This window comes from Lepisosteus oculatus, chromosome 29 (assembly GCF_040954835.1).
Source record: "Lepisosteus oculatus isolate fLepOcu1 chromosome 29, fLepOcu1.hap2, whole genome shotgun sequence".
Classification (NCBI taxonomy): Eukaryota; Metazoa; Chordata; class Actinopteri; order Semionotiformes; family Lepisosteidae; genus Lepisosteus; species Lepisosteus oculatus.
The window spans coordinates 6,214,964-6,238,353 of NC_090724.1; the positions used below are offsets into that span (position 1 = coordinate 6,214,964).

Consider the following 23,390-nt stretch of genomic DNA (forward strand, 5'->3'; position numbering starts at 1 on the left):
GTTCCCGGTGAGTCCTGAAAAATCGCAGCCCAGTTTGCAGACGCCGGCGGGATTCTGTCCGATCTCTGATCTCCCCCGCCCGGCGGCGCCAGGCCATCGTCTCCCACCAGGACAGCTGCATCGAGCTGCAGCGGGCCAGCCTGCCGGAGCGGGACAGGCCGGGCCGGGCCCGGGGCAACGTGCTGCTGGAGCAGGAGAAGCAGCGCAACTTCGAGAAGCAGCGGGAGGAGCTGGCCCACTTCCAGAAGCTGCAGGGCCAGCTGCGCCAGGAGCAGCGGCGCTGGGAGAGGGAGAGGGAGAGCCAGCGGCTGCGGGCCGAGGAGGAGGAGGCCCGGCTGCGGCGGCGCGAGGAGGAGGGCCGGCGGCTGCAGGCCCAGCTGGAGCAGCAGCGCGAGGAGCTGGAGCAGCAGCGGCTCAAGTACCAGCAGGACCTGGAGAGGCTGCGGGAGTCCGCCCAGGCCGTGGAGAGGGAGAAGGAGAGGCTGGAGCAGCAGCAGAAGAGGTTCAAGAAGCACAAGACCATCGCCAACCCCCCGCTGTCCATCTTGGACCTCAGGCCGGTGAGGGCGACAAAGAATGTTTCGTTTTATAGTGCACACGAACAGTGTTTATTCTTCACGCACATTGTTTGCTGCCTTGACCACCTTTCCTGTAAGAGCCTGGAGTCAGCTGATGGAGGAGCAGAGTTTTGCTCAGTGTCTCCTTTTATTGCACGACAAAGAATAGCCCAAGCAGCCCTTGGGTAGTACTGACCTTTATTCTTTATTGACAGCTATTGCCTAGTTCATCTGTGCCTGACCTGAGGACTGGTGCTCTCAGTGGTAATTCACTGTTCCCTTCTTAAGACAAAAACCCATTTAAAATGTTCCTTTTTGTACCAAGCATTGCCTATAAACCTGTGTAGCAAATGTAGGTCCGCTGGAGTCCAGCTGGCTCCTCTTGGCTCTCCCCTGTGGTCGTCTTGCCTTCTTGTTTTTATTGCAATCGTCCTGCATGGGGAAACGTGTGTCCTGATGGCCATTCTGCCCTCTAGCTCTGCTCCCTGCTTGACTGCAATTGAAGTTTCAATGAAACTATCAAGTTTCAACTGTTAGGAAATGGTGAATACTTATTACTGAACGGATTCAGAAAATCTCAGTTTGTTAGCTTGTAGTTTTTGCAAGGTCTGTATATTGAAGATAGCAGACTGCAGGTAGGAGGGTGACTTTTTACATTTTTAATTGTAGAAAACCAATAATGCCATTTTAAATACACGTCTTTACACGACAATCCTTTTATAAGACACGTTAACCCATGTACATCACACACAAAAATTTAGTCTCTTCTTATCTGTTCAGGGTGACATTTTACATTCGGTCCTGCTCCTCTTAGGCTTTTGTTTCTCCTCTTTGGCTTCCAAAAGAAACTGTCGGAGGAGGCGAGATTAAAAGCACAGCGTATGTGCAGAGCTCGTTCCCACGCTCTCATCTGCGTGGGATTAAACTTTATATAAATATAGCAGGAGCCCGGGGCTGTGTGCTCCTGAACAATGCGTCACAGTGTAGCGTGCTGGATGGTAGCCACGGCCGTACCTGTTAATCACTGTCTTGCGAGACCTGTTTACCGACAGGCTGCAAGATAACAAAGGGAACGCCATGGGAAAGATGTTCTAGAGGTACAGCATCTGAATCTTTTTGAGCTGTGTCAACTCGAAACCAGCCCACGGGGGAAATCTATTCTGTGGAACTATTACATTTCATTTTTCTTTATCTGGTGAACGATGCAGAACCTTTCGGCGGAAGGGATGTGATTCCAGGAACAGTTCTTAAGTCTGATCACCCAGGGCATTATTAAGATTGTCAGCACTTGATTCTGTCCTTGTTTTCACAGGCTGGAGACTCCCATTGTCCCATTGTCTTTGAACGTGGCCCCAGTTCAGGCCAGTCTGTTCCGCAGTCTGCCTCGGAATGGGTTTAACAGTCCAATTGTGTGCATTGCAAAACGATGAGACCTAAAGGAGACATTTAGTTACTTAACTTCACTTAGACAAACAGCTGTGCGCAAGGTTTCTGGATTGTTTTCAGTAGGGATGAGTCTGTCAGCGTAGTGCAGTGACCAGCTGTCTGTTTGGTTGGTCCAGAGCTAATTCTCCAAAACTAGAAAAGGGGGGGCCATTCAAAAGCCTCGTGCATTTACAGCTGAGCTCAGGTGACCCCAGCAGAGAGAAAACGCAAAGTGATCACGCGCTCTGCCCTGGCTCGCTTTTCGTCAGTGGCAATAGGGGCTGCAGTTCAGTGACTGATGCGAGATCTTGATAAGTCCTTCCTTTTGAAGCTCAGTTAAGGCCCTTTTGAAGTCCGTGAGGGCTCGACCATGTCTGCCAGAGTTTCCAAGCTGTCGCTCTCCGCTAGGCTGTGTTTGAATGCCGGCTGCCTCTCTGTTAGGAATGGCCACGCACAACAGGAGGTGTTTTTGTTGGGGTGATCTTGGGAAAAACGGCCAGAAACGAATCTGAATAGCACACTCATTGGTTCACGAGAGGAGAAGACGGAAATTATCATCCTAACGATCGTACCTTGTTGTGAACATATTGTTTTTCTGGGATAGTTCTAGGAAGATGCCACTAACCGGGTTATGGTGGTGACCTGCGGGGCACTGATGGCATTGCTTGAGTTAGATGGGTTTGGCTTGAAAGGTTTGAAATGAGATTTCAATCTGAGAGCATTACTGCGGAAACCTCAAGTGTGATAACATTCTGGTTGTTTCTAGTCGGATCACATCTGATCAGGCATTCTTTGAAATACCTTTGTTTTTTTTGTTGTTGTTCTTTGCTTGTAGTTTTATAGTACACACGAACAGAATTTATTCTTCACGCACATTTTTTGCTGCCTTGTAAGACCACCTTTCCTGTAAGAGCCTGGAGTCAGCTGATGGAGGAGCAGAGTTTTGCTCAGTGTCTCCTTTTATTGCACGACAAAGAATAGCCCAAGCAGCCCTTGGGTAGTACTGACCTTTATTCTTTATTGACAGCTATTGCCTAGTTCATCTGTGCCTGACCTGAGGACTGGTGCTCTCAGTGGTAATTCACTGTACCCTTCTTAAGACAAAAACCCATTTAAAATGTTCCTTTTTGTACCAAGCATTGCCTATAAACCTGTGTAGCAGATGTAGGCAAGCATAACGATGTGATTTTAGCAGCGTGTATTAATTAGGTCACACCCTTATCTCAGAGGACGTGTATCGTTGCTCGTCACTGGCACATAAGAAAACACTTCAAAAGTACAAGACAGGATGATGTAAATAAACAGGCAATAAAGTTGATGAAAATTGTACAATAATAGAAAGGGTGCAATAGAATAGTCAGGAGCTTTTTGATATGAAGATGATGCGCTTTGAGAGGCCACTTGATCAAAAAGTGCAATACATTCTGGACAATTTAAGCCAGCCGTTGTTGAAAACTTCGTGACCGTCGAACAGATGCTTGACCCCGTGGGTATTTCACTTTGGCATGAATGAGCTCTGTATTTCTTTTGGGGTCAGGCTAAGTCTCCTGTTACCTGTGCCATCTTTAAAAAAAGACTTGACCTTCCCCCATTCCACAGAGTACGTTGGAGCCCGTGAGATTAATGTCTTTCTGAATTTGTGACTCTTGCCTTTTACAGTATGGTACCAGATTGCTTGCAATCCTAGCTAGCGGACACTTTTTTTCTCAATTACCCAATTGCTATGACAACCCATCTGTCTCTTAGTTCATGGATCCATGCTGAGAAGGTGTTACAATGAATTCTTCTTTGCATAAGCTTTTTCTCTCGTGGAAATATACAGTATTTGTAATGATTTTTAGTGTAACTGAAGACACAGGTAACTTTATTGAGCCATTTAAAAAAATCTTGTCAAGTTATTCATTTGATAGTTATTCATTTCCGCTGAAGCGGAAATATTATTGCATTTGTTTAAAAAACATTCTATTGCACCTGTTACATTATGCTTTAAAAGTATCGGGCAAACCCTAAAAGACCTAATTGATTCTGAGACAGGCCTGTGTGGAATAAGATCTTGTCAGATTACTCCATTTCTCCGAGTGCAAATTAGGAGTTTCTTGTTCCTTTTGCTTGCGGTCGCTGTTAGATTTTGCCACGTAAATGTATTGCTGTTTGAACAAGTTCAGTTCAAAGGCAGTTGCACCTTTTATTATTGAATTGAGAGGAACGGAGCAAAAAATAGCTCTATCCACCCTTGTCTTTGTAAGTAATTGCACTGTGTTCTTGTAAACTGTAATTTATTGTGAATAATGAATGTCGTTCAGCAGTTAAATGGGTACATTCGGTTAGATAAACACCTGACTTGCACAGCTGCAGTGTGCAGGTTTATGTAGATTGTTTTACAGAGGGGCTCCTGGCTCTTCACCTTAGAATCACTTCACACATTGAAGTGCAGAGTAGATTCTGACTTCATATATTTCCAAAGGCTGGCCAGTTCAAATAGACTTCAGTGAATTGCCAGTCATGGCCTTTAGTGGCCAGTGTCTTTGCTCGGGTGCAATTCACTTTTTGTCCCGTGTTTCACGAAGCTGCTGTCCTGTTTGCACAACCTCCTATTAACACCTGTATAATCCACAGTGTCATCCATCTACCTGAGCTGAAGGTGCTAAATTCTGGGAGTGTATCACCCTGGTTTTTAGAAAATTAAACATTCTTTAGAGCATCAGATGTTCTTTCTGCATTGCTGTAAAATGAGTGCTCGTCAAACATCTGTTTGAATTGCAAATGTTCAGCCAGTTTTCAGCACCATACTTCACACCAGGGGATTTTCCCACTTTCTGTAAGTCACATAGTTGGTCAGCCACCTGGATTCTTCAGTATGTAGTCAGGGAAATGTGCAGACTATGCTCAGACATGTACCGTAGATTCAAACCGCAAATCACCAGTTTCTTCTCGGTATTAATAATGGACTTCAGTGTCCTTCAGCCTCCTGTTGTGGACAGAGAGTAATCATCCTTAGGGTTTTATTTTTCACTGGGATTTAAACAAAGCAACCCATAAATATTCATGAAAGTGCCCAAAGATGGATGACTTTAGAGCCCCACACGAGAGTTTTAAAAGTTTTTTGGGGGCCACATTTGGGTTATAAACCCTGTCGATCAGCTGTAACCAGTCCAGGTTAACCAGTCACTGCAGAAAACCTTTGTCTGTTGTTTCCCTTAAATGCATTTCCCCAGGAGTGAGCAAATTGTGAGCTGGACTTTGATTACTGATCGAGATTACTTTTAATCCCTTTGTAGGGCATGGGCGTTTACACCTTCATTCATTAACCAAAACGATGGCGTGGCATCGGCCCAGCCAGCTGATAAAATCTTTTTTTAACTGAATAATAGTGGATACGCAGTGTGCGCTTGTAAAGTACCTTTGATTAAACGCCAAGGTTTTGAATTTTATGTTAATTGAACGGCTGGAATAGATAGCTTGACTGTAATAAATGTATAAAATGCAGCGTATTGAAAGGGCATTGTGTCGAACAGCTCCCCTGTTAAATGTCAGTTCTTAAATGATTTAAGGTTACTGACGCTCTTGGGAAAATTTCCTTTAGGCGTTCCATGCAGTCTGCCTGCAGATGTTTAAATGAGAACTTGCTGATCAAGTATCTAAGGAGTTTCAGTACCTGAAACCACAACATAGTATTACAACAAAGAAGCTTTTCATTACTGTCGGTACTGGATGGTAACCAGCAGTAATTGTTTATGTGATGTCAGTCAGGCGTTTGTGCCCCTGTTTCTTCTCTACACCCTTGAAAGGCTGCCTTTCTTGAAGGCACCTTGAAAAGGGAAACAATGCAACATCTGTTTCCGCACACCTCCTCCTGGGAAAGTTGGGTGCCTTCTCTATACAATGTGCTCTCTGTGTAGATTTAGAGTTTTTTTTTTGTGTGAATGTTTCCAGGCAAGAACCTAAAAGCCGTGCAGGTGCGAATGACGGGCCTTCAGCTCTTTTTGAGATGATCGGTGTCTCACGTTGTCCAGATGTGCAGAGAACCCAGCTGTGTCTGCGTTGTGTTCGCGCATGCTGTGGTTTGTGCGGAGTATCATGCCTGCGTTTCTGCCGAACAACCCGTGGGTTCACTTAACATCACAGCCCCAGGGTGCTGCAGTGTAACAGCTGTTTGGGGTTTGGAGGACTGGAGCTATGTGCAGTTTTGAGCTTGATGAGAAAATTGGTGAACGAGAAATCCTGTTTGTGGGAGAAAGTTCAAACTTGCTCTTCTGTTTTGAACGTATTGAGTCCTTGTTCTGCAAAAAAAAATGAAAAACTGGTGATCAGTTATTTTAAAATGTTGAGACAAGGACCACCTAGGAGGCCATGTCTCAAGGTATTTATGAGTGATACAGTAGAGACTGTGTTCTCTGTTATGATGTCATGCACTCTACTGATCTGGAAATATCTGATCGTTGGATAGAATGAATGGCACTTTTCTTAGGCTGAAAATGCGTGCTAGGTGTGTTTCTCATGTAATGGTTTTTGTGTTGCAACACAGCCTGCCTTAAAAACTTCAGGTGTTACAAACCGCTTGAGAAGCAAGAGGTAGGGGCCTCTTTAATACGATGTATTCATTCTGCTCTTGGAAGGCAAATTTATTACATGAGGTTGGATTGGCTGCAATCAGACTTCAGGGAAAAACACGCCATTTTGATCAACATGAGTGTGTGTGTGTGTGTCCCATGATGGACTGGTGTCACTTCCAGGGTGAATTGCTTGCCGGGTTGGGCTCCAGCTCCCAGCCACCCTGTATTAGATTAAGCGGTGACTGAAAATGGATGGCTAATTGCAATGTTGTTGTTTTTTTAACAAGTTAACAAGAGCTGAATTCCTGTTTGAATGTGGCAGTTCCTCACAACAGTCCCAGTAGAAAATTTATAAAGGGATATAATATATGATTTCCATGCTGAAACGTTGCATGGTGCTTCTTTCCATCTTTAGTTTCTCGTTTGCATTAGCACACAATTCCTTGCATTAACCACAGTTTCACTCATTTAATACACTGTTTCTCTTTCTCCCGTGGTGAGCCCTTGCAGACATTCAGAAAGTCCCAGTCCCCACCCCTTGGAATCGGTCTTCTGGTTTGAAGCATTGGTCCAGCGCGTTCCCAGATCGTCCCTCTCATGTTATCCTTCTTCTTTTTTTTTCCTGTGCGCGTCTCCTCCAGGGCCTGACGCACTCCGCCAGCTTCAATGGGGAGAGTTTGCCGGCTGGTGCTGGGGACCTGGGACCCCCCGGCAAGCCCCCTGGGCGTTCCAGCCTGTCGGTGGCGGGCGCGGATTACCCCGAGCGCCCGCCGCTGGCCAAGACCGAGGTGCCCATCCACCTGATCAGCACCACCAACCAGCTGCACAAGCAGGCCGGCGTCCAGCAGCAGATCCCCACCAAGCTGGCCCTGAGCAAGGGCAAGGAGAAGGGCAGCAAGGGGAAGGCTTCTCACAGAACGGACAGCTCAGGTCAGAGCCGCCTGAGGGTCAGATGGCATCCCTGTGGCGTTGTGGGGTATTGCTTGTTGAGCACCGATATTTATGAAGGAGAGGACACTTTCCTGTGATGCTCGCATGACCTGATGCCCAACGCTTATCCTCTCAAAAACACGAGTTTGTGTTCCAGACTGAGCAGTCAGGATTGACGTTAACGTTGTATGTTTTTCCGAAACGCTCTCATGCTGCATTCTGGGAAGGGCTGAAAGAGGGCTGTCCTCTCCCATAATTAATTGCACAGGGATTAGAAGCTGATCAGAACTGCATCCTTTTTGAAACCTCAGCGTTATAATGTTACTAAAATATTTACGATGCACAATTGCTAAAGTGTGAAAGCACTGTTTCAGCTTAGTCCACCGAATCCTACCAGCATTTCCACTTTGTAGCCTTTGTAGCAAAAGTTGATCTCGAAAAAACTAAGGACGGCAGGGCATGGACGACACCTGTATGGCAGATGTCCAAAGAAAAGTGGTGTTGGTGGACCAGTAGGTGGAGCTCTTAACAACCGTGCAAAAACTGCAGAAATCCTAACACTCTTCAAACCCAGATAACAGTGACAGTTACGCAATGATGTAAGAAGGTAAAAAAAAAAATAACTTGGATTTTCTGTCCACAGCCGCAACAGACCGCAAACAGATCCTGCCCCTCAAACTCTCGGGGAAAGAGGAGGGGACGTTAAAAGGAAGGAGATCCGTCAGCCCCAACCAGAACTACCAGCAAGGTAAAAAAGAAAGGAAACCCGATGGCCGGGAATGATCTGTTTTATAAGAAATTGGACAGAAGACAAAGCTGTGGCCCTGGATTTGTGAACATTATTCGTACTCGACCTTAAAACAAAAATAGAGATCAATTTGTGGTTTTTTTTTCTCCCCCAACTCCCCTCTAGAGCCAGTTAGCCCCCCGGACAATTTCTCCGACGGCCACCCAGCTGGCATTCCGAAACAGAACAGCCACAGCTCTCTTCAGACCATCCCCTCGTCGTCCACAGTCTCCGAGGACGTGGCGAAGGAGGACGTCATCTTCTTCTGAGCCGCCACCGCGGCGAGCGGCCCGGGTCTCGCGGTGCACGGCATGATGGGGGATGTTGTGCGACACGGACTTCCTTCCTTTGGGCCCTTGGGGAAGAGGTCTGCTGCTCCGACACATGGACTCCAGCCCCAATCCCATCCACTGTGAATTCTGAACGTGCAGGAGGGTTTTATTAAGCTCCACGATTTTAGTATTTGTCGTTTTATTGTTTTTCACCTGTGGTTCCAAAAGTAGCAAAGGGCTTTATTCATCATTTTTAATTGGCCCCTGAAAACAGTTTTAATATTAACCGAAGGAGGAAAAGAAAAAAAGAAAGGGTGGGTGGCATCTCCTATTTATTTAAAAGAATTTTTATGCCCTTTGCTTTCCTTTTTATCCTTTTTATTCTTCCATGAAGAGAGTAATGAGTACCAGTGTCCAAACGTGATGGAGGTGTGGGGTGATTTTCCTGCTCTGAGCTGACGATGGAGAGCAGGCTACGTTTTGAGATGTAGTCCATTAATGAATGGAGCTAGCCAAGTGCTGCTCTTTGTTTAGAAGTGTCTGCTTCTCTGCACGGCGAAGAGAAAAAAGATAGCAGATTGTACTGCTTGCACCACAATCCGAAAGAATCAGGCAGGCTGCTTATTAGCAGTAAAATAATGGTACGATTTTGTTTTAGTTGAAAATATGTCCCAGGCATTTTTAGCTTATTCCAGTAATGGGTACGATATCAGTGCATGCAGAATGTAGAATGTCCAATGCTGATGAAGAGGGCTTGTGCCTCCTGGGGTCATTTCTACATCTTGTACATGCACCCTCTACTGTATATTACATCCGCATTTTACAGGACAGAAGAAACCACAAATATGTATTGTGCTCTAGATGGGGAAGGCAGTTATTTCCTGTTTTTTTTTTATGCAAACCCTGACCTTTTCATTCACCACAATAATCATCCGATCAGCAGTCACGCCTACGACCCAATCAGGTTGTCATGGTGTAGGTAGCCGTGAGGAGCCATAAAAGGCTGTAGAAAACCCTACACTGGATTTTACATCACCTTGGTGATGTGCAGCTCTTAAAACCACTACTTTAACTGTTTTACACTGTTTCTTTGATCTTGAACCATGTCAGTGGTAATACTCAGTTTAAGCAGACCTTTCAGAGACGCAAAGTGATTTTTAATTTTCTTCCTTCCAGCAGTGCTTGAACGACTTGAATTATAGGTGCAGTAGTTACGGCCATTACATAACCTGAGTATTAGCTCATATTAAGGTTACTCCCCCAGAAAATACAATGTAGTGTTTGCTTTGCACGAATGTCCCTGACATTACAGCGTGATAGAAATTTGAATTACAGGTCTGTGATTTAGCCATTCTTGTGGACAAGTCAGGGGGCTTCTAGATTTAAAATGACAATTCCAACAGTTTTGGCCTAGAGTGGCAGTATAAACCTGAATATAACATTTCAGGCACTCTACTTCAGCACTTTACGTATATGGCCCATGGGTCATGGAATACTTAAAAAAAAAAGTTTGCCAATTTCCATGGCCATAATTAGGTAAACACTGGTTCTGGATTCATTTAAAGATGAATAGATTTTGAGGTTTATGTCAGTTTACTGAAATTGTAAGCACAATTACTGTTTGACGCAAGTCCCTTTTTTAGTTGATAGTTTTTAATGAAGTGTCTGATTTGATCTGGTTTAAGTTCTGGGCATGCACAAATTCCAACCAAAATACAACAGCACATCAACAGAACTGATTAAAAACCTACCACGAAGTTTGTGCTTTAGTTGCCAAAGAAATTCTTCTTACCTGTTACCCCTTTGTCTTTATTTTCAAACTCCGAGATAAAGGATCTGTTAACATCAAGCACAGCACAATACAGTAGTGTAAAAGAGCCCTCTGTGTTTGTGTGAACGGAAGACCAAGCTTAACTGTAAGGCCCTAGGCATTTTTATAAACATCCTTTTGAATTTAAAGACCAGTAATACAGGTTTATATTTATGTTACAGAAACCTACTGTGGCCACCAGTCTAGTGTGAAGATAGCTGTGGTATAGACGCCTATTCTAAACTCTTCACTGTACCTTATATTCAACATCTAAAGTCAGGGATAGAGTTCCATGGTTCTGCCTTATCCTTGAAGGTTCCAAGATTTGACAATTCCTTCATAAAGCTGTAGCCTGTGGTTATAAATACAATGAAGTCCAGAGCATTTAATCATGTCGGATGCTTTATGAACAAATCTTTTCCAAGTCCAAGTTAGGGGAGTAAGATAAATGCGTATTTTTGTATGTTTCAATGTTTGTATAATGCTGTATAAATATATTTTCATTTCAACTTGATAGTACAATGCTGGATGTGTCTGTGATGCCCCTAAAACTGATTTTCATTTAGCAAGCTAGTGTAGAAGGTTCAAGATTGCCAAAGCCTTGGTAGCCTAAATCCAGCAGAGCTGTGGTTGTGCTCTCAGGAGGCAACTGAGTCCAGTTATTCCAGTTACAGCCACAGCTCTTGCAGTTGATGGTAACTGTCTAACATGGCGGGGAAATGTGGCTGTAATCGACCATAGCGACAAGATGTATATACTGTATATATTTTCTGTATGAAGTATGCACCTCTATAATTAGTCTTAATTTCACTCTGGGTTAAATGAGACCACATGGCAGTAGGCATTGCAATACCTTTAATATTCCAAGAAGACGGTTTGGCATGTGGAATTTGAGCACAGGGTTCCTATTGCAGACTTTACAGAGCTAAGGGGAACAAACAATGGATGCCTTTCTGTTAGAGCTGTATGATACTTCTTAGATTTTCTATTGATCTGCTTTGTGCCTCAATCTTTCGGTACCTGGGTGTTCTGCAGAAATAAAAATGGTACATTCCTGTATCTTGTAAGTGATATTACTGTTATTTATTTCCACTGTTAAGTGATGCATTTTGCATTATCCACTTCTTGATTGTGTTGATCAACGACTGCAGGTTTTGATGTGTTGCTACAGAGTTGCACTCCCTTTACCTGATGTGTCTGCAGCAGTATGTGGTGGTTACACGATGCCTTTTACCATTGAAAGTTTCAGATGTGCATTTCAGAGTCAGATGCTTTTGCAGGAACATGTTCTGCATTGTGTGGGCAAATTTGAAACAGTTTGGGGAAATTGCAAAACGATTCTGCAGCCCTAAGAACTTGGGAGCCACTGTCAGGAGTCCTTTTAAATTTCTCATCAACATGTTATTGTTCATAACTTGGGACAGCTATTGGAAAATGCATTCTATGGCATAAAGTGATAAAAAGCTTCTGCAGAGGGCTCTCAGCACCTGCCCCAAGAGTTTTGGAGTCCAGCAGGTTTTTTGTCTTTTTTTTTAAGTCACCTATGGATTAAGGCTGTGAAAAAAAAGAGGTTGTTCCAACGAATCCTTAAATGGAATAGTTCAGGTATTCTGCCTGGCACAGAGCTGTTTATACCTGAGAGAGACACAGAAGAACAGCTGGAGTCCAGACCCTGCAGTTGCACCAGGTAACGGTGAGCTTTTCACCTGTTGGGCAAAGGCGTCTTCTGTGGCTTAAAAGATCCCTGCCGCTCTCCTAGGTCCTGGGACACTGGTGTGAATGCTTTGCACCCATAGCTGAAAGTAAAAGATCCGAAATCTGCAAAGAAAAAGACTTAAAGGTATCGTGGTTTTGAGTGCTTAAATGTAGTATTCCAGAACCTGCTTTGAATAAAAGAATACATTGCTGATCATTTTGGAGCTGAAACAGTTGAATATAAAAGTAATTGGTCTAGCTGAAGGCATGGTAGTTGCGTGCAAACTCTTTTCAGAAAGTCTTGCTTTTAGGGGGATAGTTTTTGCCTCTTTTCATAAGGTTGGCTAACCAAAGAAATTTTATTTTCTGATTTTTGCTGTAGTTATTTGAATTTGCAGTCTTGTGTTGGTGTAGCTTGGGAGTAACTATGCTGCTCGGCATTAGAGACACCAGGGGATGAGGGAGGTTAAGCTTATGTTTTTTTTTAATTGCAGTCTAAACAATAGAAGCTAATGTTGTCTAAGTGCTCCGCAATCTGCTAAGAACAGCAAAGCCGCTGCCCTTGGGCTGTTGGCAATCGCAAACCTTGCACGGGCCTTTGGTCTTTTTTTCTTCACTGGGAGAGTTGTGCCATTGTATCATTCATGACTACTTGTTTGCTGATGAAAACCATTGAGCACTTTATGACTTTCTGTAAATGAAGTACTGTTCCTGGGGGCACAATCACATCTCTAAGAGCACATTGATGCAACAGGCCATTTTGTTGTTTGGTCTTGTTAGTCATGTAGCAGCACCTGCTGGGAATGCTGACAAATCTGTACTCTATCTACTAGCCTGAAATTGCGCTGATGTCTTAACCAATCTAGTCATCCCCCTTTATATATATATAAAGATTGTACGATACTTATGTATATTTTAAAGCATCTAATTAATACAAGTCACTGTTTTTTCCATAAGTGGTGTGTTATACATGTATTAAATCCTGCGTATGTAATTTGTAAATAAGGAAGATAATTTTTTCTGCCAGTTACAGTTTAGACCATTGATTTTGATAGTTGTAAACATGAAGGGGAAATGAATGTTCATGCTGTATTTTGCCGAATTTCTGCACTTCGTGACATTTGCTGAAATCTGTAGCTCACTGAACAATTATTTTTACAATGTTTTATCCACTGAGACCTAGCAATCTGCAAAATTATAAAAAAGATCTGCCTTAGGAATAACCCTGATTTTTAGCAATAAAGCAAAAATCGTACAAAGCCTTGAACTAAGACTCTTTCCTTTATGTGGTTCTGTGATATCCTGACTTTTTCTGCTATGCTGGTTTTCATTCCACTTGTAATGTTAATTGATTGATTGATTACCTGCTAAAACCTGCAGACACCTAGATCTGTTGAGCAATGGAAAACTTCTTTCTCACTTTCCAGTCTTCTCCCTTGGTGTGTTTGGTCTGAGTGTCTGTCAGGCTCTGCGTGGTGCACCACCTGCTTTGCAAGACAATTGCTTGGCTGGATACTGATTGTCTTGATTGTCTTTTACAGGAGTTTCAACAAAACGTCCGGTTATGCTGCCCCAGGTTTACCCTGCAAAAAAAAAAGGCACTGTGGTCACATGAGGTTATATCGTTCTGGTCGGTTTGAAAGGAGTCTAGAGATTAAGGCCATTTCCAAATTCAGTCTTTCTGTGCAATGAATGACTTCTAGTCATTAATGAAGTTTTCAAGATTGGATTGCTTTTAGCTTTATCTCAGTTTGCATACAGCAGATGTTCTGTCTGTCATTTTAAATATATGATGTCTACATCTGGTATCTCGAAACTTCTTTCAGGGCTTAATCACGTTCAGAATTGGGGTTCCAAGCTACGGAATCACTGTGCCAGTAATTGCCTTGCTTCACAGGCTGGGATCCGTGGGTGAACGGTGCCGTCAGTGGACAACCATCACTGTTCAGCTCTCGATAGTAAATCCAGACTCTAGGACTTTGACTAAGACCTGGAAGTCTGGGGAGAAACCTTTTGGACCAGGTGTAGAGGAAGGAAATTATGCCCGAATAACCTGTTCATACCATAAAGCTAAGTAGGGAGATAATTCTTTGCAGACATAACACATCTGATACGTTTACATTTCGATTGGCCAGCTGTCAGAAATATCAATCACTATGAATTTCTATAAAAGATAACATTTAAATGTACTAATCTGAACATTCAACTATAAGGGAAAAAAAAACAGGATTTCATTATTTTTTTAAATGCCAAGAGTGTTAGATGCTTTTTTTAAAATTCTTTTGTGGACTCTTGGCAGAGAGACACGTTATCTGAAGAAAGCCAAGGACTAAAGAAGGGATGTTGAGTGCAGAAAAGTGCTCTCTTCCTCTGCAGTTTCCTGTTTGACTTTGGCAGCTCAGACCTCTGGCACAGCTCTCAGACACTGAGGATCCGAGGCCAGGAATCTCTGCCCAGATTTCTTCACAGGGCTATAAAACTATTCACTTCCAGAATACCCAGTTGGCTTTGGATAGCTGCACTGTTCCAGCGCGAGGGCAGGAAATCAAGGTCAATGCTTTTAGAGTTGTCTGTCATTAGAAACCATACAGGCACCTGTCTGCTGTTGCTCCCATTCCATTCATATCTGGGCCTGCTCTCTTCTCTTACAAGGTGCTGGATCAGCATTTTAGTTTTAAACAAGTTACTGTGTTGGGATCTTTTGGATGCTAACCGAGGACTAAAAGAGGACACTTTGTTTTCCTTCTCAATAGAATCGTCTCGCGCGATTCCGGATTCGTGCGGAACAGAAAGGGAGGATTTGAGGATTTGTCCTGGAATGGATACTGGGGTATACGTGATGTGAGAGCCCACACATGTCTGATTTGTAATAACCCTCGGACATGTGTTCAAGGCCCAGACTTGAGACTTCCTAGATGGAATTGGGCGCTGTATAACTGCAGTGGGTTAGACTGCGCCCCTTCGGTCCAGCTGATTAAAGTGCCTTCGCCAGCACTCCCCCTGATCTGCTGCTGCAGGGTGACTGCTGCAGACCACATATGCAGGGGCTGTGGAATGAAAATCTGTCTAAAAGCAAGGCATTAGTAACCTCTGCCACTTCTCATAGCAGGTTCCTCTCTGGTTCTGTTCCCTCTCTACCTGAAGAAGATTCTACAGCCTGAAACGTTGCTCCTTTCCTTTACCTTTTAGCAGGGAATAAACCTTTACCTCTTCCTTTGCAGCCTACGCATGCGGACGCGGCTCCCAACTCCTGCATCTTGTGCAGACAGAGGTCCTTAAATTGACCAAAGCTGTCCTGTTACTCCTATAATATTATTTCAAATAGTTTTTCTCTTTATCTCGGTTTCCCAAGCAGTTGTGCTCCTGAGCCTGATTTCTGACTTTGTGTTTCTCTCAGGAGCTTTGGTTCCTCTCTTTTAATTATTCCACAGTCCTGCTGTACTTGTTCACACCGTATTTTTTTATGGCGTCTGTTAAGCTTGACTCCTTTTCCTCGACGAGCCCCTTGGCGGTCCTTGTTCACCCGGAAGGAAAGCCCCTCCACAGGCCGCCCATGAGAAAGAGGTTTCCACTGTTCCAGGTTTGTGAGCGACCGGGCGGTTTGGTAAAGTATGTGACGGGAGTTTGGATGCCCCGAGAGGCAGGCCCGGGTCCTGGCCGTTTCCTCTTCATCCTCTCCTCCCGGCCGCGGGCATGAGGCTGTTCTCGGGCCGCTCTGCTGTTGCCTGCTTGTTCCCCTGTGGTTTGGCAGGCGAGACGGAGAGCTGGAGCCCAGGTGAGTGAATGCTTGTGGGCTCTGGAGAGCTGGAGCCCAGGTGAGTGAATGCTTGTGGGCTCTGGAGAGCTGGAGCCCAGGTAGTGCTCTACAGGTCTTGACTGTCCACTCTCCTACTGCTACAAAAACAATATATCTTCCAGGTAACCACCGCAAGTCTAAAAATTAACTAAAACCCTCTAGCAAACTATTAAGTGTGTTTCACAGTCTCTACTATAAAACTACTACTCTCTATTTTGCAGGGATGTACAGGGAATCGAGTGGGTTCCTCCCAGCTGTGTGCTGTAGAGCAAACCCTCCATTCAGTTCTACACTGAAACGTTGGAAAAAAACGGGGTGACAATTCGACCGTGACATCAAACGAAGCTGTTAACTCCAGCGTTTCTCTTGGGTTTAGAAATCGCAGCTGGTCACGAGGAGCTGTTTTTGAAGATTGTCTTGAATTATACATTTGGCCTTTAATCACCAGGAGAAAGAGAGAAGACTTGAGATTTATGTCTGCTTATTTGTCTGAAGGCCTCAGAAGTGGCCTGTCTTTTCGGGCGGTGCGAGGATAGATGAGTCTGGGGGACGGCTCTGTTAGAGTTGGAAATATCAAAGCTGCTCTGTGGTATGGAAACAATTAAGACAGGAGAAACAGAGGAGCTTGGGGGTGGAGTGGGTGCTTAGTGTTTTGAACAGGAACGCAGGAGCATTAAACCATAACTTCTAAGCTGACTTCTCTTCAAATCGTCCTCTTAGGCAACCTGGATTAGTGAGGATGTTAATTACTAGAGGATGGACTAGAGGGAGCCTGTCTTCAGGGCCCCTGGTAACAGAATGGGGCTCTCAGACTGAAGTCTGGCTATTCATCTCTGCGGGTGACTTGTCCTCAAAACCGAAAGTCGTAAACGAGCCTGTTTCATCTCGAGCCTGTTTCTTCCTGTTCCTTTTTCCCCCCACTTTCTTGTGGAACCTGTGGGTGTGAGTGAAAAGATGGATTATTAGCAAGCACAGAGACAGTGCGCGCACGCCAATGAACACCCATTCATTGGCGCTCGAAAGGTATTGTTTATAACACACCAGAACATCTTGATCTTACCAGGGATCTAATTTATTTCAGAACGATCATCAAGCTTTAATGATTAATGAGCTGTAGGTGATGCCTTTCAGGTGTTCATGTCATGTCCTTCAGGAAAAATGATTTTGAATGGTTTTGAGAGTGTACCATCCCTTCTTTGTTTAGGCAAGGCCTGCCTGTTCCACTCCTACCAATTATCAGCTCAGTAAATCTCACTGATCTTCTCCTCAGCTCTCTCAGATCGGTCACCTTTGCAGATTGGTATGAATGAGCTGGAATTGGAGCTGCGAGACTTGAGGACTAGTTGAGCACTGTTTGCAAATGCATCAGAACTCCTGCAATGTTTCTGTTTAAAAAAAATAATCTACTACTTGCAGGCAGCACAGTGCCGAAGTGGTCAGTATTCTGGGGCCCCGGGTCCAATTCCAGACCTGGAGTGCTGTCTGTGTGGAGTTTGTATGTTTTCCCCTGGTTTGCATGGGTTTCCTCTGGGTGCTCCAGTTTCTTTCCACTATCCCAAACCACACTGGCAGGTTAATCGGCTTCTGGGAAAACTGGCCCTGTTGTGTGTGTGTGTGTGTCCTGCGATGGATCGTGGCCTTTCGTCCGTTACTTCCTGGGATCGGCTACAACTCCCCCACGACCCTGCAGTGGAAGAAGCAGTTAGAAAATGAATGGACAGACAATCTCATTCTTGCTTCTTTCAAGGCTTTGATTGAAGGATGTCCCAAGATGGGTTTTCTATTTAAGCTTTTGTCCCTCACCAGTACAGGCAGAACTGTCCAGCAGCAGCTCTGCTTAACTAGTCTGGGAGTTGGCGGTTTGTACACAAAGAATTCATTGTATTGCTTACCTGGGCATGTCTGGGCAAGCCTGCTCCTTGCTCCGGTCAATGACTGGGCTCTGCTTGTATTCAGTTCAAGGCTGAGCTGCTACATCTCTCTCCTCCTGGTGCAGTCACTTGCCATGTTTCCAAGCAGAGGCGCGGTACAGAAAAGGCCTTTGTGTATCACAGTTCTGAATGGTTCCACTTGGCTATAATGGAGCATCCAACTGGTGCACTGCCCTGCATAGATCTCCCTTTCTTCCGTTTAAAATCCAATAATGGTTCATGGATTACTTGGGCTTACATGTCTTTGCTAAGGGTGTTAAAGTCTTTACATTTCTCTCATCCAGGCATTATCGTCCACCCACGCTAATGTCGGCAGCAAAGCGATTTGTTTGAAAGAGGCTAGTCAGTCTTTATTGCACTGTGATTCCAAATTGGCACCGGCGACCTTATTCAGGGTGGGAAGGGAGGGAGGAAGGTTATGAAATGAGTCTAATAAAAGCACATGAGGTCCTCAGCTGAGCTGTTTTTTTTGTTTTGTTTCCCTGACAGGTACAGGAGACGGCAAGGTACTAAAAGCCAGCCAGCTGACGGCATGCTGGTTATGCAACAGGAGAAAATGCCATTTAAGAATTACAGCCTGTTATCTCAGCTGCTGGAACCATCCAGGGGAACAGGCCCTGTCGATCCAATGAGAGTAAGAGAGGGTTGAGAGGGTTGGGTTGCCTGGGAGAACTGGAGATTATTCTAAAACTGAGGTGAACCCTGTTAGGGGTCAGGCTGTGCGCAGATTGTTCACATGGGGCCCAGAGAAGTCAGGGTGAAAGAGATCTTGTCTGAGTCACAGCTCTTTGAGCTCCATCCAAAGCCAATAATCTCTGACCTCTTGGCGCGGAGCAAGAATTTGTGCACACAAGGCTGTACCCATTTTCCACCGGTGTACCTGCACTGTGAGAGCTGAGAGGGGGGGGTCCAGGGAGAGACACCCCCTGAAGCTCCAGCCTCATGATCTGTCTGGGCCGGCCTCGTTAGGAGGCGGTTAACGACTGGAAACAAGCCGCAATCGGAAGCGGTGCTGGGGGAAAATAGAATTAAAGCAAGAGTAGAAACAATTTATTTCTCATAAGATGTGAATTGTTTTACATGCACTGTATGAGATGTATGCTCCCATAGTCAGGTAGTGAAAGTGGACACGCTTTCAGCCACACCTGGCAGGGTTCCTGGTGTTCAGTTTCTGGACTGCGCCAGTGGGAAAAGTGGTGTGCTTTAGAAACCTGCGCTCTTCTCTAGAGCGGTGTCCACATAACAGGATGCTAGTCAAGGACGTCTGATGTTGAGGGTGTGGTCATCTCATTGATTCAATCAACCACCTGTCACTGCACAGAGAAAGTGAAAAGAAGAAATCTGGTTTTGCAATCTGCAGGCAAGCAGGGTGCAGTGTGGGTGGTACTGCATAGATGAGCACATGGGTTGGGAAGAATTGGTTTAGTGTAATTATGTGCTGCCCTCTCCAGAACACAATCCAGTCCCAGGGATGGGCAGCTCTTGTCCTTGAGGGTTCTGCGGTTTTCATATTATCTGTGGTTTTACTTATTGATCTGATTACTAGGGTGGAAAGTCCGATCACCTCTGTCGCTTTAAGTCTCAAACAGTCACTGATTGAAAAGTATTGGCAAACCCTGCAGGAGTCTGGACCTTCAAGCCTAGAATTGCTCATCCTTTCTGTTGAACCTCTGCAGCGAAGCCTGGCATTCTCACTTCTGATAATGAAGAGAACTCCCCGATAGCAGGTTCGTACCCTCTGCTTTTAGACACGTGCGCAACGAATGAGTTTCTGTGGTCAGTAGGGGTCACCCCATTTACAGCAACACAGCATGAGCTTGATCCTGTGGTCCCCAGACCCCAGAGCTCATTCTGCTGCGTGGGCTGGAACCAAGGAAGCTTTCTGCAATTCCTCCACCTTTTATTTTTCCAAGTCACTTCTTTTAAGTATTCTATTCTCAAGTGCAAACCGCTGATGGAGCCTAAAGGTTGGGCTGAGAATCCAGATTCCACTCCTCTGACGCCCTGTACAAACATCTTCTTTATTAAAATGCTGGCCTCAGCTGGAGTGGTGGGAGGTCTGGTGGGGACGATTAGAAATGTACAAAAGAAGCACTTTTATTGCCGTGCAAATTTCACTGCGAGCCGGCACGACTGCCAAGGGAAACAGGCGAACTGGCAGGCGAGGGCAGAACGAATAGGTTTGAACACTCCAGGACATGTGCTGCTCAGAGGGTTCCATCATGCGAGAAAGGCAGCTAGATTACAATTTCTTGCCAGAAACCAAAATGTGAGTGTGAAACGAGTTTGCATTTGTTCGATTAGCCCCTGTGTGCAACACTTCATGGCAGACGGCCTTGCTGTTCTCAAACTCGCAAACCATTTCAGTTGGCTTTGAACACAACTAACGTCGTGCAAAGCAGATTCACAAGCATGTACCTGTAATAAAAAACCGGGGCTCACGAGTCCCTCCGCTTCAGAGAGTTCTCAGGTTTGACGTGAGCACGATTCCACCCTGGTCTTGTGAGTAGCGTGAAGCGAACGGGTATAGGAATTCGACTTTGTGGAGATATGATAGCACTATAGGTGGAGCCTTTCCTGTCACACACAAAAAAAACAACTCCTGAGATCTCACCTGAAAGGAATACATCAAATGCACAGCTTTCAGTCCAGGCTTTAGCTGTTGCTCCCTTTGCTTTTAGCTAAAACAATAGCAGGTTTGGGGAGGATTTAAGGTGGAATGCAGGTCCTCAAGGGCCTGCCATTGAGTGATCCTCAACAGTGCAAGGGGCTCTGTCAAGCACTTAGTCAAAGAGCTTACCGTTTAAGATTGCTGCTTGTTTGAAGACATGCCCTTCAGATGTTAAAATAAGCGCTGACTGTCAAAAAAAAAAAAAAGGAATGCCTTTGAAAGCATCATGGTGTTTTTTTTTGTTGCCGTCGTGGGTGCTGTGAGGTCAGTGAAAGGCGTTTGAAGTCTGAAAGAAGAAAATAAAAGCGATGGGTGTAGTTATGTGTTTCTGCAGCCCCTGGGATCTGGGATGTGGGATGTCCATCATGAGGGGTGGGTGCAGTCTGACTGAATGATGGTACTCCTGATCCTGGTCAATAGGGAGTGAGAGCTTGCTTCACATCCTTCTTCTTTTGGGTGACTGGCATTCCCGAGAGAATTTCTAAGTTGCAGGAATTTGCAAAGTGGATTCACTGTCCGCACGTTTGAGTTCTCTCTCTCCAAACACAGGGGTAACCTGCGGAAGAGAGCAGATTTTGTTATGCAGTCTTATTCTGGGAGGTGTGCGTTTTTTTTTTGGGGGGGGGGGGGTTAATTTTGATACGCTCCAAGATGAGCTGTGGCTGGAATTATGCAGGACTGTCCCAGGCTTCTCCCTACAGCGTGCCTTTAGGAGACTTCAAGACCACTGTCTTGCATAAGAACTACAGGACCGGTGGGGGTGTCCTGAATTAGTACTTTTCCATGCCTGGATGAAGAAAAGGCCCCACGATCTTCCTCGTGCTGTCAAAGTCCATTGAGAAAGCAGGTACTGTAGACTCTTGATATGATGAAGTTGCTAGGGAGACAGACCAGCCGAGCTGCAATAATATGTAAACAGGGACAAGGTTTGACTTTGAGCTTTGTCTTATCTTTTTATCGCTCTTTTGAAGTTTCCCTGGGGCGGAAGCTCTTTGATAACCTTTTCACCAGCACCAGTAAGATAACGACCATGTTTAGTGCAGCTGGAGGAAATGACCAGTCCTTCTCCATCCCACCCTGTTCGACATATATTGTTTCTGTGACTGGTTGGGTCTCCCGGGTATCTCCAGAGCAAACCTGTTGCTCAGTTATAGAACAGCACAGGAATGAATCTGGATGAATCAGTTTCTTATCCTGATGGGTATAAAAACTGCACCGTAGTTCTGTTCTACCTCACAATACTACTCTTAAAGGAGAATAACACCAATTAGTATTGGTAATATGACCAATAACACCAAAAGTATGCTAAGACGAATCTATTTTCATCTTAGAGTACTATTCACATATGACAGTACTATTTGCATATTCAAGTACTCCTCTTGTATTAGTATACTGTTGCATTGTATTTTATTGCTTTACAGCAGCTGATTTTGACTGTCCATAAAAAGAGATTAATTTGATATGTTCCTTGGCAAGCTATCCCTGACTTCTGCCTTACTAAATTCTGCTTGATCCCAAGCAGTGCTCTGGAAAAATCTGAGCCCTCAACAGCAGATGCATTTGTGGAGGTGATCAGTCAGGCCTCACGCTTTCTCACAGCTCTCTGTTCTGGATGTCATAATGTGCCTCAGTTGTGAACCAAAGTTACCTCCTTAATTGTGCTCTAGCCACTAGGAAATCGCATGATCCTGCCATGTGCTTACCATCGAATCACCAACTGCATTGTGTTAATATGTCTGCCAAGCCAAAGAACTATTGGATGAAAGGTGTTCTTTAAATTGACCCATAAAATGTGCTTCATAGTAGATATGGATTTAATCAAATCCACGCATTTAAAATGCGCCTGTTATAAATTAAGCATTTTAGTCAACCTGATAGCTTAAAAAAAATCTATTTTGTAATGAAAATCAAATATTGGAATGACGGGGAGGTGTTTATAGTTCGTGATCAGCATTACTTGTTTTCATGTGAGTTGGTATCTGGGAGTCCAGATCAGCTGAGCTGGTTTAATGAGGGGCTCCTGAAATTAGAAAGCATCTGTTGTATCCTGATGCTTACAGGACGGCATGAAGGCTGATTTAATACCCTTGACCTCTTTGATGCATCATAAGACCCGACAGCCACAAGCCTCTCTGTAGACATTGTTTTCTTTCTTCTGACCTCAGGCAGCACTACCCCCCACCCATGACCCATTCAGGAGAAGTGTCAAACAAATGAATTCCTTTTCTCTTTAATGGTGCTGATCACTGGTATGGGAAAATGAATCCATTTCCTCCAGACAATGACTCATTGTACAGCTAAGTAAAAAGGGACAGGAAAGAATGTATCGTAAGGTTCATTAATTCTATCTTTAATTGCCACACAAATACAAATGTGGAAGAATCTCTGGAATTCCTGTAATTGAGGTTTTATGGCACCAGCTCGTCTAGTGTCATGTTGCCAGAGTCCTGCAGCCATGAGATCGTTCTGTTCTCAGAGCCTCCGAATGTGATGATACAAGGGGTGGCATCCCACTTGGCAATTTCCTGTCCCCCGGTGTTTCCACCAGAAATGAAGCAGTGTCTTGGTCTTCATCGAGCTTCAGTGTGGGGCCCTGCAAATGGTGGCGCCCCCTGATGTTTGTGGGCATCCCTGTGTTGGTATAGCTGGACATGATTGTGCGTTTCACTTGGGTGAGGAGGACGTCATCAGGCACCCCCAAATGTATGGGCGTGTGCTGCTCCGATCTGTTCTTACCCTTGTGCACCTCCTGAACCGAAGTTCTAAATCGCAACTTGAAATCCTGACCCCACTCCTCACAAGACACAAGCCATGACGTGATGGAGGAAGGAAGAAGGGAGTGGCAAACAGAATAGCCATGCGATGAGCTCACTCTAAAAATCCTGGGGGTTGGATACATTTAAAAGCACAGTGGGATCCATATCTGGTTTTGATGGTGGAGGAGGGCACTTTAAAATCTCTTT

At 44.8% G+C, this 23,390-nt stretch overlaps 1 protein-coding gene across 2 annotated transcripts in view; it reads left to right on the top strand.

The window, feature by feature from the left end:
- arhgef18b (rho/rac guanine nucleotide exchange factor (GEF) 18b) overlaps positions 1-13,296 on the top strand; it is a 63,116-nt gene extending 49,820 nt beyond the window's left edge. For both annotated transcript variants that reach the window (XM_069186155.1, XM_069186156.1), the window contains 4 exons: positions 93-560; positions 7,177-7,465; positions 8,109-8,213; positions 8,379-13,296. In XM_069186155.1, coding sequence (XP_069042256.1) covers positions 93-560; positions 7,177-7,465; positions 8,109-8,213; positions 8,379-8,521 — 1,005 coding nt within the window. In that variant the 3' untranslated portion in view covers positions 8,522-13,296. The remainder of the gene's footprint in view (positions 1-92; positions 561-7,176; positions 7,466-8,108; positions 8,214-8,378) is intronic.
- The last annotated feature ends 10,094 nt before the right edge of the window (positions 13,297-23,390 follow it).